The sequence below is a fragment of the Zalophus californianus genome, chromosome 1 (genome assembly GCF_009762305.2).
Source record: "Zalophus californianus isolate mZalCal1 chromosome 1, mZalCal1.pri.v2, whole genome shotgun sequence".
NCBI classification, from domain to species: domain Eukaryota; kingdom Metazoa; phylum Chordata; class Mammalia; order Carnivora; family Otariidae; genus Zalophus; species Zalophus californianus.
This window is the reverse complement of record NC_045595.1, coordinates 13,112,166-13,127,710: the sequence shown is the minus strand read 5'-3', so window position 1 is coordinate 13,127,710 and position 15,545 is coordinate 13,112,166. Positions and strand designations below refer to the sequence as shown.

Here is a 15,545-nt window from a genome sequence, read left to right as displayed (position 1 = left end):
TCATGATCTCAGGGTCCTGGGATTATCCAGCTGCATCCAGCTCCGTGCTCAGAGGGAAGTGTGCTTGTCCCTCTGCCCCTCCCCCTGCTCATGCTCGCTCTCTCTCCCTCAAATAAATACAATCTTTAAAAAAAGAACATCTCAGCTGTGATCTTAGCTGCCCCTGCCTCAGTTTCCCTATCTGTAAGATGCGCAAAACCAGGGCTTCGTAGCGGGGTGTGGGAACACCAAATGAGATACTGCGCATCAGGTGCTAGGGATTTGATCCCCTCCCCACGATCTAAACGTAACTGAAACTATTATTCCTGCTACGAGCAGTGGCGGAGGGGCAGACCGGGTCTTCTCTGTGATCTACAAGCCCACCCAGTCACTCACTGAGCCCATCTCCCCCTCTGCGGAGTATTCTGGGGGGGGGGGCAGCCCTCCCCGATTTTGCTTACCGGGTGGGCATCTGTCCCCCATCTCATGCTGGCTGTGCGTGGCAAAGACCTCGAGCCACAGAGGACCCGCAGCAAGGATCAGGACTCCAGACAGTGGGCAAAGGGTGGTGTTTATTGCCAGGAGGACGCCTGCGTGGCCTCCGGGCACCAAAGAGTTTTGACACAAATGATTTGAAGGCACTGGTTTCCATCCAGCCCCCACCCCTGCCCTGCAGGGCCCCGGGGGCGAGAGACCCCAACACCAAGCAGACCGGTCGGTCTGGCTCCTTCACCAGGGCTGTGGCTCTGTTGGGTGACTGAGGCTGTAGAACGCCCTGCACCGCCAAGGTTCCCAAGATGCTGCAGGGTGGGGCTGCTGCCAGTCCCGGGGTGTCGGGGCTGTCAGGCAGGGGGCTGTTCCCTGGAGCTGACCAAGAGCTACGAGACGCTGGGGGGTAGGCGTGCAGCTGCAGTCTTCTCCACCACGAAGCCGTAGTTATACTGGGGGGCAGTGTTGGGGGCAAGGAGAACACAGAGTGAGTGAGGGGCCACAGCGGTGCCTGAGGAATGGTGAGCGGGTGAAGACAATTAGGGACTTAGCGAGCTCCAGCCCTTGGGAGATGGGGTATGGCTGGGGGAGACCGGGGTAGCGGGAAGGTGGGGGCCCCCCAGCACCCCATCCTGGGCCCCACACCCACCTCCTCCTCAATATCTGCCAGCGACTTGATGGTCAGATCGGTGAAGGTAGAGAAGGCCTGGTGGGCAGAGGCAGGTCAGTCTTGGGTGGGGACCCTAACCTGGAACTCCATTCCCTCATCCTCAAGGAGGGCCTCCCCCAATATTTGCCTGAACATCCCCTCATCCTTCCTGCCACAGCCTCCTACCATCAGCATCTAGTTGTTCCTCCCGATTCCCCATTCTGGGACTAAGACCCTCCAGCTTCCGGCCTCCTCCAACCCAGGAACATGGGCCTCTGTGCTGGGGCACTGGGTACACGGATGACCCTCTGCATCCTGACCCTTAGGAAGGCAACTGGCAGGGGCAGACCCAGGCTCCCTCAGCAGAGACTCACCAGGGGGCCACAGCTCTTGCCCTCGAACCGGGGGTGCAGTGTGAAGGGAACACCATCCATGGCTGAGGAAAGCAGGTAAGGGTAGGGGCTGAGACACAGGGAGCTTGCGGCCTGCCTGCAGTCCACCCCAACCAGAGAGGCCCAGCCCCAAACCCCAGGCTCTCCCCCGTCTTTGCAAATACTGGGGAGGCCCAGGCCTGGTTCCAACCCTGGCCCCACCGCTTCCTGCCTATCCCACCTTGAGCCAGTCTTGCCCCACCCCAGTGCCTCAGTTTCTTGCTCAGCACTCACCTGAGATGCCGTAAAGGTTGGAGGCCTCATAGATGGAGTCGTTCCTCCGCAGAGTAGACGCCCGAGAGCCTAACCTGGACAGGGTCCGCTCTGGAAAGCCACCCTTGCTGGTGGAGGCAGGACAGCACAGGTCAGGCCTAATTCCCCCCACGGCTGCCCCACTGCCAAGCCTGAGCACTCACCTGGGCTGGGCAAGTGGGTCCAGGGAGAGGCCCCGCATGTCCTGGCTGAGAGCTCGGGGCTTGGGCACCGGCCTTGGGGCCTTGGCCTTCTTGCACCAAATGGCAAAGCCCCCCATGTCCCTAGAAGGAGAGAGAAGTAGGGAGGGGTCCTGGCCCAAGAGGAGGACCCCAGCCCTTTGAGGGATTTGCCTTCTACCTTAGCCCTTGCCCTGAGCAACATCCGAATTAATATTGCTCGGTCCGATCACAGAACTGTGCGCTTCAGACTCATCAACTCACTCCTCACAAGAACCTTATAAGACTGATACAATTAGCCCTGTTTTTAACCTGTGGAAATTGAGGCACAGGGAAGTGACAGAAGGCACTCAGGACAGTCCCTGAGGGTCAGCAGGGCAGATACGGGAGCTGGAGGGCAAAGGAGGCCAGAGGCTGGGGGTGGCCCTACCCTGCTCGCAGGTATCCAGGCACTGTCTTGGTCTTCCCGCTCAGCCGGACATCGAACACGGCCATGTCTGCAGCCCCCAGGGGCACCAGCTTCACACACATGCGCTTCTTCTTGGACACAGAGGCCTCTGGGGGGGAGGGGGGGCAAAGGAGTGAGAAGAGGGAAGAAGCAGCGAAAGGGGCCGAAAGATGGCTCCAGGATGATGCTGGCCAGGGCGCTGTTTAAGGCAGCTCCCTGGACAGCTTTAGGTCAACGGTTAAATCAAGAATGGTAGAGCCAGAGGAGGGGACTTCATGTAGCCTTTAGGAGCCGCTGGGGCAGGCTTATCTTTGGTGACATGGAGAGGCATTCATGGGGTGACTGTGGGCACCTACAGCAAGGGTGGGCATCTGTGGAATCAGACAGAACTGAATGCCCATCCTGGCCCCGCAAACCTCACTTTTCCTTAGTCCTCTAATCCAGAGATCAGCAAACTCCGGCCCATAGCCAAAAGACGTCCAAAATCTGCTTTTGCAGGGCTTATGAGCTAAGAATGGTTTTCATGTTTTTAAAGGATTGGCCAAGGGGGGTGGGCAATGACACTATCTGGCCTGCAAAGCCTAAACTATTTACTATCTGGACCTGTACAGAAAAAGTTTGCCAACTCCAATATCAACAGATACACCCTGAGAGTCAAATACACACGACAAGTCACAGTGAAAGGCAGGGGGAGCCAGGTGGTTGGAAAGCCGGCGGTCAGGGCTGGGAGGGCAGCACCAGGGCTATAGGAGCCGGAGGAGAGGGCTGGGGAGAGCTAAGCAGAGACCTGAAGGAAAACCAAGCATTAGCTAGCCGGAAGGGTCGCGGAAGGGTGCTCCAGGCAGAGGAAACAGTGTGTGCAAAAGCCTGGAAAGGAAAAGGCTTGGAAATGGCCCGTGGTTCGGCTTGGCTACGGTGTAAGATGTAGCAGGAACAGTAATAAAACAGGTTACAACTCTTACTCTAGGTCAGAGGCTGTGCCAATGTCACATTCTTATGCAGGGCAGGGCATGTGGCCCCGCCCCAGAACAGGGCTAGACTCCACAGCCAATCCGGTCATCACCCAGTGCATCGAGTGGGCGGTCGAGGCTCGGAAAACAAGCACCTGTCGTCCCTCCACTCCTCCCTGGTCCTACCCACAGAGACCCCAACGCGGCCCCCTACCCCACCCCCAACCTCCGACGCGGGCCTCACTGGAGTCCAGGGGGTCGCAGACCGGGGAAAAGCCCGGTGGGAGGGGGCTCTTGTCAACCAGGACCTGGATATCGGCCACCACATTCTCCTGCGGATTCTGAGGGGGAGGAAGGGGAGGACACAGCGACAGTCACGCTGCAGCGGGGACAGCGCGCCTGGCGCAGGGCCCCGCAAAAGGACGGGGGAGTGGGCGGACCCCGGGGATGCCGAAGGAGTGCGCCCCTTACCTCTAGGCTGCCCAAAGAACTGAGGCACAAAAAGTAGCCAGACTTCTGCGCGAAGCTCTTGCCGAAGCTGGCGGGCGCCCCTTCCACAGTGCAGGAGATCTACGGCGTGGACCCGAGTCAGGACCGGGCTCCTTCCCCGACTCGGCCGCCTCTGCCCCCACTAATCCCCGGGCCCCCGACGTCGCTCACCGCACTGAATCCCCGCGGCGGAGGCGCCGAGGCCGACGACCAGGCCAGGCCAGTCAGCGGGGCCGTGTCGGTCCCGGGTCCTAGATCCATCCTCCCAGCCAAGAGCCGAAGTCGGGGACCGCTTCGGAACTCCAAACCGCCGACCCGCGGCTGAATTAGGGTAGGAGTCGGAACTACAAATCCCAGACACCGTAGGGAAGGCGGGGGGGGGGGGGTCAAAAGAGCCGTCTGCGCGTGCCCGGAAGACAGCTGGCCAATCGTGTGGGAAAGGGAAGCCACGCCCCCGTGCGTCGCGCAGGCGCGCCCGTGAGCGACGTTTGCGGAAAATTGTGTCGCTACTGTCTCAGCCCCGGCTATTTCCCGATATCCCATCTCTGCGCCAGAAGTCTGGGCTTGCCCTAAACCAGAACTACGCTCCCCAGAATCCCTTGCGGCATCAGCCTCTCCAGAGACACGCGTGGACTTCTCGGGGAGAAATGTGAAAAAGCGCAATTCTAGAAGTCATCCTAAACTGAAACTTTCATGGGTTATGCAGCGATTAGTTTAAATAACAAAAAATACGGGCCGCCATGAGCCATGAAATCTTGTGTAACTTGAGGACTTGTTCATGTTATCGGTGGGAGACTCTGCGTTGTGTGAATGGAGTCTCGGTTCTTGGATTCCCCACGGAAGATTTACCCGAGGATCCGCGCTTGAGTAAAGACAGCCAGAAAGGAAGGTAGCAAGCGCAAAGCAGTTCATGAAAAACCGCACACTCTGGAGGTGGGAGAGCGGGCAGGCCCAGAGATGGCAACTGACCTGAGGCTATAGGGGTGTCTTTTCCTATTATGTTTATGAACGGTGGTCGGCTACTGAGGTTTCCAGTCATCTAAGGGACTCCGCCTGCCGGTTGGCAGGGGGAGTTTTTGGTTCTCCCAGGTCTTGCCGGAAGTGTGGCCATCTTCCCCCGCAGAGGGTCATGAGGTGTGGGGGTCGAAACCACAGTGTAAATATATTATAATGAACCTAGGCAGTCACCCTGGGGTACAGATTGGAGAGGCGACCACAGGTTCTGCATCTGTGGTTCTTGGGTCGACTAGCCCGCTGCCACAAGGCCACAAAGAGAGCCCCCAAGCTTCTAATGTGTGACCTATTTATCGCCGCCCTTGCCTCCAGCTCGGGTCTAACTGCCTGCTCCCTCGTTCCCAGACACAATTAGTTTTTTTCAATGAGATATAAAGTACTTAATATGGGTGCTTTTACACCCCTCAGGGGAAAATATGGAAAATTAGGGAACAGTATTATCTCCTCTTCTATATTTCTCCATTTTCTGCAATATCATGGGTTGGCGCACTTCTAGCTCTTATACGACCTGTGAGCTAAAAATGGTTTTCATATGTGTAAATGATTGAAGGGGGGGGGAAAAATCAAAAGAGTACTTAGTGACGGGGCGCCTGGGTGGCTCAGTCGGTTAAGCGGCTGCCTTCGGCTCAGGTCATAATCCCAGGGTCCTGGGATCGAACCCCGCATCGGGCTCCCTGCTTGGCGGGGAGCCTGCTTCTCCCTCTCCTTCTGCCTGCCTCTCTGCCTACTTGTTCTCTCTCTGTATCTCTCTGCCAAATAAATAAATAAAATCTTTAAAAAAAAAAAGAGTACTTAGTGACATGTGAAAAATATATGACATTCAAATGTCAATGCCCATAAGAAACAAACATCCTGGGATGCCTGCCTGGCTCAGTTGGTTAAGCATCTGCCTTCTGCTTGAGTCATGATCCCAATCAGTCCGGCATTGGACTCCTTGCTCAGCAGGGAGCCTGGTTCTCCCTCTGCCTGCTGCTCTGCTCTGCTTGCGCTCTCGCGCTCTCTCTCTGACAAATAAATAAAATCTGAAAAAAAGAAAAAAAGAAACAAAAGTCCTGGAAAAGATGACCCAATAATGAGAAGGGGTTGCAATTAGCATGGGGGTGGCTTGCTTGGTGGCTGTCTGGCTGCATTGGAGGCAGATACCACAGCAGCAATCTAAGCACATGCGAGATAAAACACAGACTGAAATAATGACTCCCAAAAAAGTAACCATTTTTTTCCACCAGGATTCCCATGATCCAAACCACTCATTTATTAAGTCCCTTAGGCCGGGGGTGGGATCACTCAGGGCATTCACATGTGTCCTCATGTGCTTTAATAAAGATGATACATTAGCAGACTCATCAGATGTGAACACACAACATTCTGCTTGGATAATGGCATGGGTGCCTCCTTGCAAGACAGTCATAATGTCCAAGTCTGTCCTAATTTGGCGGACAGCTTTTCTCATTAGGGACATTTCAGGGTTTACTAGGACAGGCTTTTTTGGCTATCGTTTAAGGCTTTACTGGGTGAACTTAGTAAGGGCGTCCATGTGAGCTATAACTTCCCCCAGGCCAATGGACGGGACAAACATGGCGACCAAGTGATCATACCAGTGGAAAACAATGTGCCCATCTGGCCTTGAGGAGAGGGAGATTGGCAACTTTTGTTACTGTGGAGCAGATTTCTGGGAGACCCCAGGGTGTGGTGGCCCAACCACCCAGGTGGAAACCAAGCCAAAGATTTGAGCCACACAGTCATTGGGTCCCATTTGGATTTATGTCACAGTGATGTCCCTGGTGTACTTGGGTTGGTTCTGTTCAGAGTGTTGTTGTTGTTGTTGTTGTTTCTGTTCCCCACATTGAGGTACATGAGTGCTCAACTGTCTATAAGCCAGGGTAAGCCACATGAACCCATCCCGAATCTGAGTGATGCCACCTAAGGCTCTGAGAGTGATATTTTTGGGACCCTTCGGATGGGCTGCCTGTTTCATTCAATCAACAGAAAGAATACCCAATGCCCAATGTTATTGAGAGATGTGCCACAGGCCAGAGTTCTGGATCAGTATTGGTAATATCAGCTGAATTAAAAGCACCTGTCCTAGCTTATGCTTCCTTAATGTACTGCTTGAGTGCCTTCTGCTCCTCTCCCTGGAGGAGTGGTATCCACCACAGCAATCCTGACAAGTTAAAGAGGGGTGGCTGCCTGCATACCCACCACTGTGGATTAATTCCTTTGCCAGGCACACAAGTGGGCCCCCTGTAGAAAGGTATTTCCCTCAGGTGCCCATCCTGCAACAGGACACCCCAGGGGCAGCAGAAGTCTAAGGCCAAAAAGACAGATACGTAGTAGAAACTTGTATGGGGAAGTCTTGTCAATGTGGCTGCAGCTTTAGGAACCTGGCCGGGTTGTGCATATCAGACCAGACCTGGTGGCTGGGGAGGCAGTGCTGTCAGGTGTGAGGAAATGGGACTAGGGGCAGGACGTGCTCAGGATCCCTGTCTTCTCCCCTCTTTCTGTGGTGCATGTTCCATTCCAGGTATAGTGGGTTTCTACAGAACTGGCTTAACAGCAGGACAACAGGATCCCGGTGGAGATCGAGTAGATACCCCTCACCCAGGGGGTGAAGTAACTCACCCATCGCGGTGGGACATCCCATTGTAAATTCCAGTAGATAATGCCCCTCCCAGGCGGGATGGGGCTTGGTGTCCTCAGCAGCCCAGCGCATTGATCCACCGTGAGAGTCAGGGCAGTCGTTATCTCCGGAGACTCCAATACCTTTTTGGAATTGGGTGCTTTGGCAGGGGTCCCCAGACTGGTAGATGGGGTGGTTGGTTGGTCATTCAAATGCATTAAGCCTGCAACAATCCTTTCGTCCACCCGGCCAAGGTGGCTTTACCTGTTAGTGATTTAACCTGCTGCTTTAATAGTCCATTCTTCCTTTATCCCAACGCTGCTGCTTATGGTTTGGGGGTGGGGGGATGGAGGCTCCATTCACTGTTCTTCTGCCCAGTCTTGCACATCATGACCCTTAAAATGTGACCCCAATCACTGTCTATTTGATGAGGATTTCCATACATCATACTCAGTTTCTCTAATCCCCTACTGGTGACAGCCTGCTTTGCATGGTGATGGGGGAAAGCTTGGGTTAGGCCCGATGCAATGACCTTGCAAACCAAACCATAGTTAAAACCCCCACTCAGGGTGCCTGGGTGGCTCAGTCGGTTAAGCATCTGCCTTCAGCTCAGGTCATGATCCCAGGGTCCTGGGATGGAGACCCACATTGGGCTCCCTGCTCAGTGGGGAGTCTGCTTCTCCCTCTCCCTCTCCCTCTGCCCCTCCCCCTGCTTGAGCTTACTCTCTCTCTCTCAAATAAATAAAATCTTAAAAAAAAAAAAAAAAGACCCCTCACTCAGGGGCGCCTGGCTGGCTCAGTCGGTAGAGTGTGTAACTCTTGATCTCAGGGTCTTGAGTTCGAGCCCCACACTGGGTGTGGAGATTACTTAATAAATAAAATTAAAAAACAAAACAAAACCCTCCCTCAGAGGGAAAGAGCCAATGTAATCAACTTGCCAATGCCTTACTGGTTGGGAACTCCAGCGGATGGCCCAGGACAACTCCTTTGGCAGTTGTCTTAGGCATTGTTCTAGAACATAGAGGACGCAATATTCCATTAACCAAGTCACTGGATTTCAAGGGCAATCCGGTGTCCTTGGCAATACACCATCCCGCCCAGGTGTCACAGTGGCCACTCTTCCTATGCACCCAATCTGCATTATCTACTGAACGGTTGGTGGCCAGGGCCCCTACCTGGGCTGGGGCATCAGCTCTCTGAATGCCAGTGTCGGGGGGGCGGGCGGTGTTCAGCGCCTGGATGTGGAAGACAGTGAGGTTGCCTCGTCTCCTGCAGGTGAACCCAGACGTCTTTCACATACCCTGACCCTACAGAGGCTTTTTCATGATCATCCACCTCTCAGCTTTCCCTTGTCCAAGCCATAGGGTTCATTCTTTTAAAACAGCCCAACTATCAGGGCTAAGGGTTAACAGGGCTTCTGAGTGATCCATCACCAGCCAGATCACCAGCCAAACCAGCTCTGAGCTGAACCCACTGGCTGCTATGGTTTGTTCCTGTTTCCATTCAGATGGTGTCTGTGGAGCTGACTAATGATGGTAACTCATGTGGGTAGGCTCCCCCAACTAGAATATTCTGTACACCAGGCATCAGCGGAAATGTGCTCTTGCTCCCTACAGGCCACGGGGGCCACCACAGGAATAGGGGCGGGGATATTTGGAGGATCTAAATCCTCTACAGGGCCTAGCAGCACCTTCTTTCTATTTTTTTTTTTTAAGCACCTTCTTTCTAGATGCCGTGGGCTGGTAGATAGGGTGCTCTGGTGCTGCAGATAGGCATGCCTTAGCCAAAGTGGGAGTTTGAACCAAGGTGGAGGTGAGTCAATGGGACATGTTCTCAACCCACCCCTTGCTAGGCAGACAAGTTCTTACCGTGATGTGCTCTCCCCTCGTGAGAGGCTCAACCTGAACGGCGGTGCCTGGGTCTTGAGCTTCCCGCGGGTTCACCACACATCCTCCGACTCAGATGTTCCAGCAAAGTCTGCAGAGTGTCCCATAGCAGAGGCAGGTCTTTACATGTCAGCATCATATCATCAGTGTAATGGGCCCGTTTTATGTATGTGGGGAAGGAGAACAGGGACAAGTCTTGGGCTACCATCCCATGACATACAGTGGGATTGGCAGATAGCCTTGAAGGTGTTGAAAGGTCCATTGTTGTCCCTCCCACATGAAGGCAAATTGAGCTTGTGTCTAGTGGCCAGGGGTATACTGGAAAAGGCATTTGCTAAGTCCCGCTCAGCATGATACGCTCGTAGGACCGTGGCCAAGGTATCTAAGATGGTGGCAGTGTTGGGCACAGCCACATGGATGGGGGACCACACCCTGTTCAATTCTCAGTCACCCGCCAGGAGCCGTCTGTTTTTTCTACTGGCCATATTGGGCTGTTGAAAGCACTAGGGGCAAGGTGCAGTTCTTTTTTTTTTTTTTTAAGATTTTATTTATTTGACAGAGAAGAATGAGAGAGCATGAGCAAGGGTGGGGGGCAGAGGGAGAGAGAGAAGCAGACTCCCCGCTGAGCAGGGAACTGACGTGGGGCTTGATCCCAGGACCCTGGGATCATGACCTGAGCCGAAGATAGATGCTTAACCGACTGAGCCACCCAGGCGCCCCCAAGGTGCAGTTCTTGAATAGTGTCTCCTATTTCTTTATGCCCCTTGGGCATAAAGCATATAGCATTTGACAGTACCACTCTTTCGTGGCAATGGCTGGCTTCCACAATTCACCGTTAGAGGCCTGCAGACTTTGACCTTATAGGATGTCAGTGCCCAGCGTGTTCTCTGGTACTGGAGAAAGAAAAACCTCAGATTCTCCATACTCTCAGGGCGCCTGGGTGGCTCAGTTGGTTAAGCGTCTGCCTTCAGCTCAGGTCATGATCCCAGGGTTCTGGGATGGAGCCCCACGTCGGGCTCCCTGCTCCGCGGGAAGCCTGCTTCTCCCTCTCCCACTCCCCCTGCTTGTGTTCCCTCTCTCGCTCTCTTTCTGTCAAATAAATAAATAAAATCTTAAAGAAAAAAAAAAGAATTTGCTGTACCTTTTCTATAGATTTCCAGGGCCCCATGCCCAGGGAGGTCCCCCTCATTGGGCCAAGCCTCCCTGCAGGCTAGAACAATCTAATCTATAAGGGAGTGAGTTCTTTTTTTTTTTTAAGATTTTTTATTTATTCATTTGAGAGAGAGACAGAACACAAGCAGGGTGAGCAGGCAGAGGGAGAGGGGGAAGCAGGTTTCCACTGAGCAGGGAGCCCGATGCAGGACTTTGTCCCAGGACCCTGAGATCATGACCCAAGCCGAAGGCAGATGCTGAACCGACTGAGCCACCCAGGCGCCCCAGGGAGTGAGTACCTTGAGCTCCCTGAGCACCACGCAGGGGCCATCAGAGGGCAGGGTGTGTGGTGGTGCTGCTCCTTTTCTTGGCCTCCTGCCCCATAAGAGAAACTCCATCGCCCCCTGGATCCCATAGGTGCACTACCCACGCCTGGATACTTTCCCTGGCCTTTGGCTGGGATTTGGCAGCCATTTTGATAAGCTCAGCGGGAGTATATTCTCTTACCTTGCACATTTCCTGAACTGGGAGCTGCCCCACTGGCTAGGACTGCTGTTGCTTTCATTGGTAGCAGGGGTCCACTACCCAGTGGTCTGCAGCCTCCTAGCTTTGCAAAACAGCATGCTAAAGTCTCCAACTTAAGGCCTCTGTGCACATTAGCCCAGCCAGTGTGTTCAGGACATCCCAGACTCACGCGGCAGTCCACAGGCATCTGACCTACAAGTAAGTCACCCCTCCCCGCATACAGACTGATGGCCAACTTGGCATTTTCCCTGCAGGTGCCTCTTCCCCAAGGCCCATTCCTCTGGTCTCCCGGCTGTCTGCCCATGGTTGGCTCCCAACCTCGGGAGCTCCCCGGGTGAGATCTGAAATTAGCCCCATACACAGAGGGCAGGGAGAGACCGAAGAAAAAGGCAGACTGCTCCAGATCAGGTAGGTGGCAGGTTTAATAAGGAGGGGAACTTAACTCATGAGGCCTGTCTTGGGTGGCAGCAAGATGGGGAGATCTCTTCACCTGCCCACAAGAATCTTAAGAGTTTCTGCAGAGACCTCAGCAGGGTTCACCCACATATACAGTCCAGATGGTCTCAACAACACCTGGCCCTCTCTCAAGGTTGTGTCCTTGAAGTGGTTCCTAGTGTGGGAAAAATGAGCAGAAGGTGCATTCCAGGGACGGGGAAGGGGGTGAGGAGCCTCCAAGCACCTGGATCCAGCTCATTGATCAACCAACCCGCACATCTGCTGGATGACCTTCTCCAACAAGAAACATGCTTTGAATGCCAACACGCAGCCCTGGGGCCGGGCGAGAGGCCGGGACCAAGAAGCAGACGCTGACTGAACCGTGGACCCAGGGAAATGGCCACAGTGGGTGGAGGTCACCCCGAGCTGGCCTGTCCTACCAGGTGCTGCTCGGACGGGGGCAGGAAGGAGCTGGAAGGAAACAGCATGTCTGACATGTGGAGAGCTGAGCGTCCAGTCCCTGCAGGGGCTGGAACAGACTAAATTCTGGATTGCTCTTTAGGGAAAGTGAGAGCCAGGGAGCCATGCGTCCCCAGGGACCCAGTAACCCCACTCCTGGGAATTCAGTCTAAGGAAAGACCACATCGGATCCACAACTTCTCAAAGGATGACACGGACGGATGAACTGACAGGGCAGTGGGGAGGAGCCGAGCACTGAGCTAAGCGCCTGTCACATCCTCTGAGCAGCTGGGGACAGCCATGGTCACAGCCATCCTACAAGCCAGCAGGCTCAGCAGGTGCAGAGCCCCAGGGCAGTGCAGGGCTGAGCCCAGCTGAACCCAAACCTGCACCAGGACCAGGCCAGGGCTTCTCCCCGGGGTTGTTCTCTGCGGTGGGGCCATCCTGGGTGCTGTGGGGTGCTGAGCAGCACCCCTGGCCTCCACCCACCAGATGCCAATAGCACCCTTCCACTCAACCGTAATATGAAGTTCATGACAATTGAAACTGTCTCCAGGGGCTCCTGGGTGGCACAGTCGGTTAAGTGTCTGTCTCTTGGTTTCCACTCAGGTCGTGATCTCAGGGTCCTAAGATCAAGCCCCACGTAGGGCTCCGTGCTGAGCATTCTCTCTCCCTCTCCCCCTCCCGTTCATGCTCTCTCTCAAATAAATAAATAAATAAATCTTTAAAAGGAAGGGAAGTGAGGGGCAGGGAAGAAGGAAGGAAGGCAGGAAGGGAGGGAGGAGGGAAGGAGTCTCCAGATATCCCCTGGGGACAGAATCACCCCTGAGTGAGAACCCTTGGGCCACCGCCTTCCTACAAGCCTAGAGATGACCTCTGTCACCCACCCAGGGTCATGCACAACTGAAAACATCTCAAGAGTAAGGCATGACACAACAAGGTAAGGCGTTTGGTCAACACAATGAAATATATGTGTGGTTTAATGAACAGTAAGAGATAAAAGAGCTGAGTGGAAGGAGCGGATTGTGGATGACCTTTTTGTCCTTTACGAAGTTTGTTTCTTGGGTGTCCCTACATTGTTCTCTCAAGATGAACCACAAAAAGAAAAAGCCCCGAGTGTGTACTCTTCCATCCTGCCCCAGATGTGGGCTTAGGTGTGGCTGCGCCTGCTGACTTCCTTCCACAGAGCACAGCACTCACGGGGGCGGGGGTGGGGGGAGTAACTTCGCAGTGGAGACACCCGACAAGGCCGCCTCAGCCAGGTGATCCAGGTCAACATCACCGTGAAAAGTCACGCTGATGGGGCGCCTGGGTGGCTCAGTCAGTTAAGCATCCGCTCTGGATTTTGGCTCAGGTCATGATCTCAGGGTTGTGAGACTGAACCCCGAGTCAAGCTCCACACTCAGCGTGGAGTCTGCTTGAGATTCTCTCTCCCTCTGCCCCTCCGCCCTGCATGTGCTCTCTCTCACTCTCAAATAAATAAATAAAATCTTTAAAAAAAAAAAGGTGTCAGAGAAACTGGAAGCGGGGGCCTGTGGGAAACAGAACGCCACAACAACCAATGGTGCATGGTCGTTCAGACTCTGAGATCTCTGAGAAAACTCGAGATTGCAGGGTTAAAAATAACCGGAAAGCAGGCACCTGGGTGGCTCAGTCGTTAGCTGTCTGCCTTCGGCTTGGGTCGTGATCCCGGGGTCCTGGGATCGAGCCCCTCATCTGACTCCCTGCTCCGTGGGAAGCCTGCTTTTCCCTCTCCCACTCCCCCTGCTTGTGTTCCCTCTCTCGCTGTGTCTCTCACTGTCAAATAAATAAATAAAATATTTAAAAATAAATAAATAAATAACCCGAAAGGATCAGAGTGAAATGCCCTTGGGATGTGCGGGGTCTGTTCTAAAGTCCGCAGCAGAAGGTGTTTTGTAGATAGGAAGCCAGCTGTTAAACAGCACACCGTGCATTCCCTTCTTTGTTCCCGTATCCTGTGTTAAGGTCCCAGTACAATGGTGTTTACAATGAATTGATCACAGCCAGTTACAGATTTCTTTACTCCTTCTCCACTCCCATTGCTTGACTTGACTAACCCTGTGTACGTGGAAGAATGTGCCTTATTAAGCCCCTGCTGTAAATCATTATAGACCTATATCATTGTAGAAGTTATAGTAGATTATGGAAAATAAATCTCGGGACCTCTGGCTGTTCGTTCGGGGTCCCCTGTGCCTCACTTTACTGTCGTCTCTTTTTCTCAGTTCCTTCGCTGCCCCAGGTCCACGACTCTCAGAGGTCGACAGGGGCCTACAGAACATTTTTGTACGTCTTCACTATTTTTCTGCAAATCCAAAACTATCCTAAAACAAAACAATCCTTAAGAAGAAGTAACAAAGCTAAAATCATACAAATGGCAGCCTGTTTCCATTGGGATTTTAGAGGGAAAAATTTTTTGTTTGCTGGGCTGGGACTAGAGCGAGGTGAATAAGGCACTCTCCTCAGTTGCAAAATTTAGGGGCGCATTGAAAGGTTTCATTTTTGTCATTCCCATTTTACAGATCCAGAAACCGAGGCTGAGAGGAAATTGCTTGTCCAGGTCCTACAGGAGGCAGGGCTATTCACACGCAGCCTTGGCCTCTGACCTGCAGCTGTGATCCCCAACTGACCCCAAAGTCTGAAGGCCAGTACCGTGCGAAATCAGCTCTGCCGACGGTCTTGTGTTTGCCCCTGGGGTCCTGGCTAGGGAGGGAGGGCCCTTTTCAAGCAACACCCAAGCTCCCCCAATCCTCTTCAGCAAGATCATCCCTCATCCCTTGTTCTTTGGCTGCTGAGTGGCTTTCATGGGGGACTTCTAGGCAGAGCACATCCAGCGGGGGCCTGGAGAGGCTTCTCCCTTCTGGGAGGCTTGGGTCCCCGGCTGTGGCCCTGCCTGCCCACCGGCCCTGCTCACCACAAACCCTGGAAATGGCCAACACAACAAAACCTGGGCTGGAGTCTGCGCTGTGGGCGGGCAGTAGCTGAAGAAGCCACAGGAAAAGCACATGACAACCTCTGCCTGTCACAGGCAGCGGGTGGGAGCCTCTCATCAGGCTGATGTCCAGCAGGAAGCTCTGGCTCAAGCTCCCTTCTGAGGCCTCTCCCTGGGCACTCCCCAGGCACTTTGGGTCCAGCGTATCCCAAATGGACTGGACCATCTTTCCTCAAAATGTGCTCCTCGCTCCATGGCCATATTTCACTGTTTTTCACCCTTCCTCCTGCCCTGGCCCACACATCCCCTGAGCGCCTACTGGATGCCAAAGCACTTCACTAGAAACTCCTCACCGCCCCCCTCCCTGATGAGGCTGCTCCTGTTATTGCCCCATTTTACAGATGGGAAAACTGAGGTTAGGAGGGTTTACTTGGGGTCCTGGGATGGCAGAGGCAGATTCTAGAAGTAGGAGCGTATTCCCTGTGGGAGCCAGGATGAAATCCTGGCGACCTTCTCTGTGGGTTGGGGTGGCCCTGGTGGCCAAATGGAGGAACTGCAGCCTGTGTCCTGGGGTCCCATGGCATAGGCTTCCACTTCCCCAGCCTTCAGTCCCTCCTCAGACACCCTCCATGGTTCCCTGT

At 54.0% G+C, this 15,545-nt stretch overlaps 1 protein-coding gene and 1 long non-coding RNA gene across 2 annotated transcripts; both read right to left on the bottom strand.

The window, feature by feature from the left end:
- Window positions 1-514: 514 nt before the first annotated feature.
- MVB12A (multivesicular body subunit 12A) lies at window positions 515-4,210 on the bottom strand. The gene is made up of 9 exons (XM_027584858.2): window positions 4,038-4,210; window positions 3,849-3,947; window positions 3,622-3,718; window positions 2,410-2,536; window positions 1,965-2,084; window positions 1,783-1,889; window positions 1,492-1,553; window positions 1,118-1,174; window positions 515-920 (listed from the first exon to the last, which is right to left on the bottom strand). The coding sequence occupies exons 1-9, from the start codon at window positions 4,125-4,127 to the stop codon at window positions 858-860; spliced, it is 822 nt and encodes a 273-aa protein (XP_027440659.2). The 5' UTR covers window positions 4,128-4,210; the 3' UTR covers window positions 515-857.
- A 3,295-nt stretch (window positions 4,211-7,505) lies between these two features.
- Window positions 7,506-9,528, bottom strand: LOC113918851. The gene is made up of 3 exons (XR_003518701.1): window positions 9,366-9,528; window positions 8,673-8,732; window positions 7,506-7,761 (listed from the first exon to the last, which is right to left on the bottom strand). It is a non-coding gene; the product is annotated as an uncharacterized LOC113918851 (long non-coding RNA).
- Window positions 9,529-15,545: the final 6,017 nt, after the last annotated feature.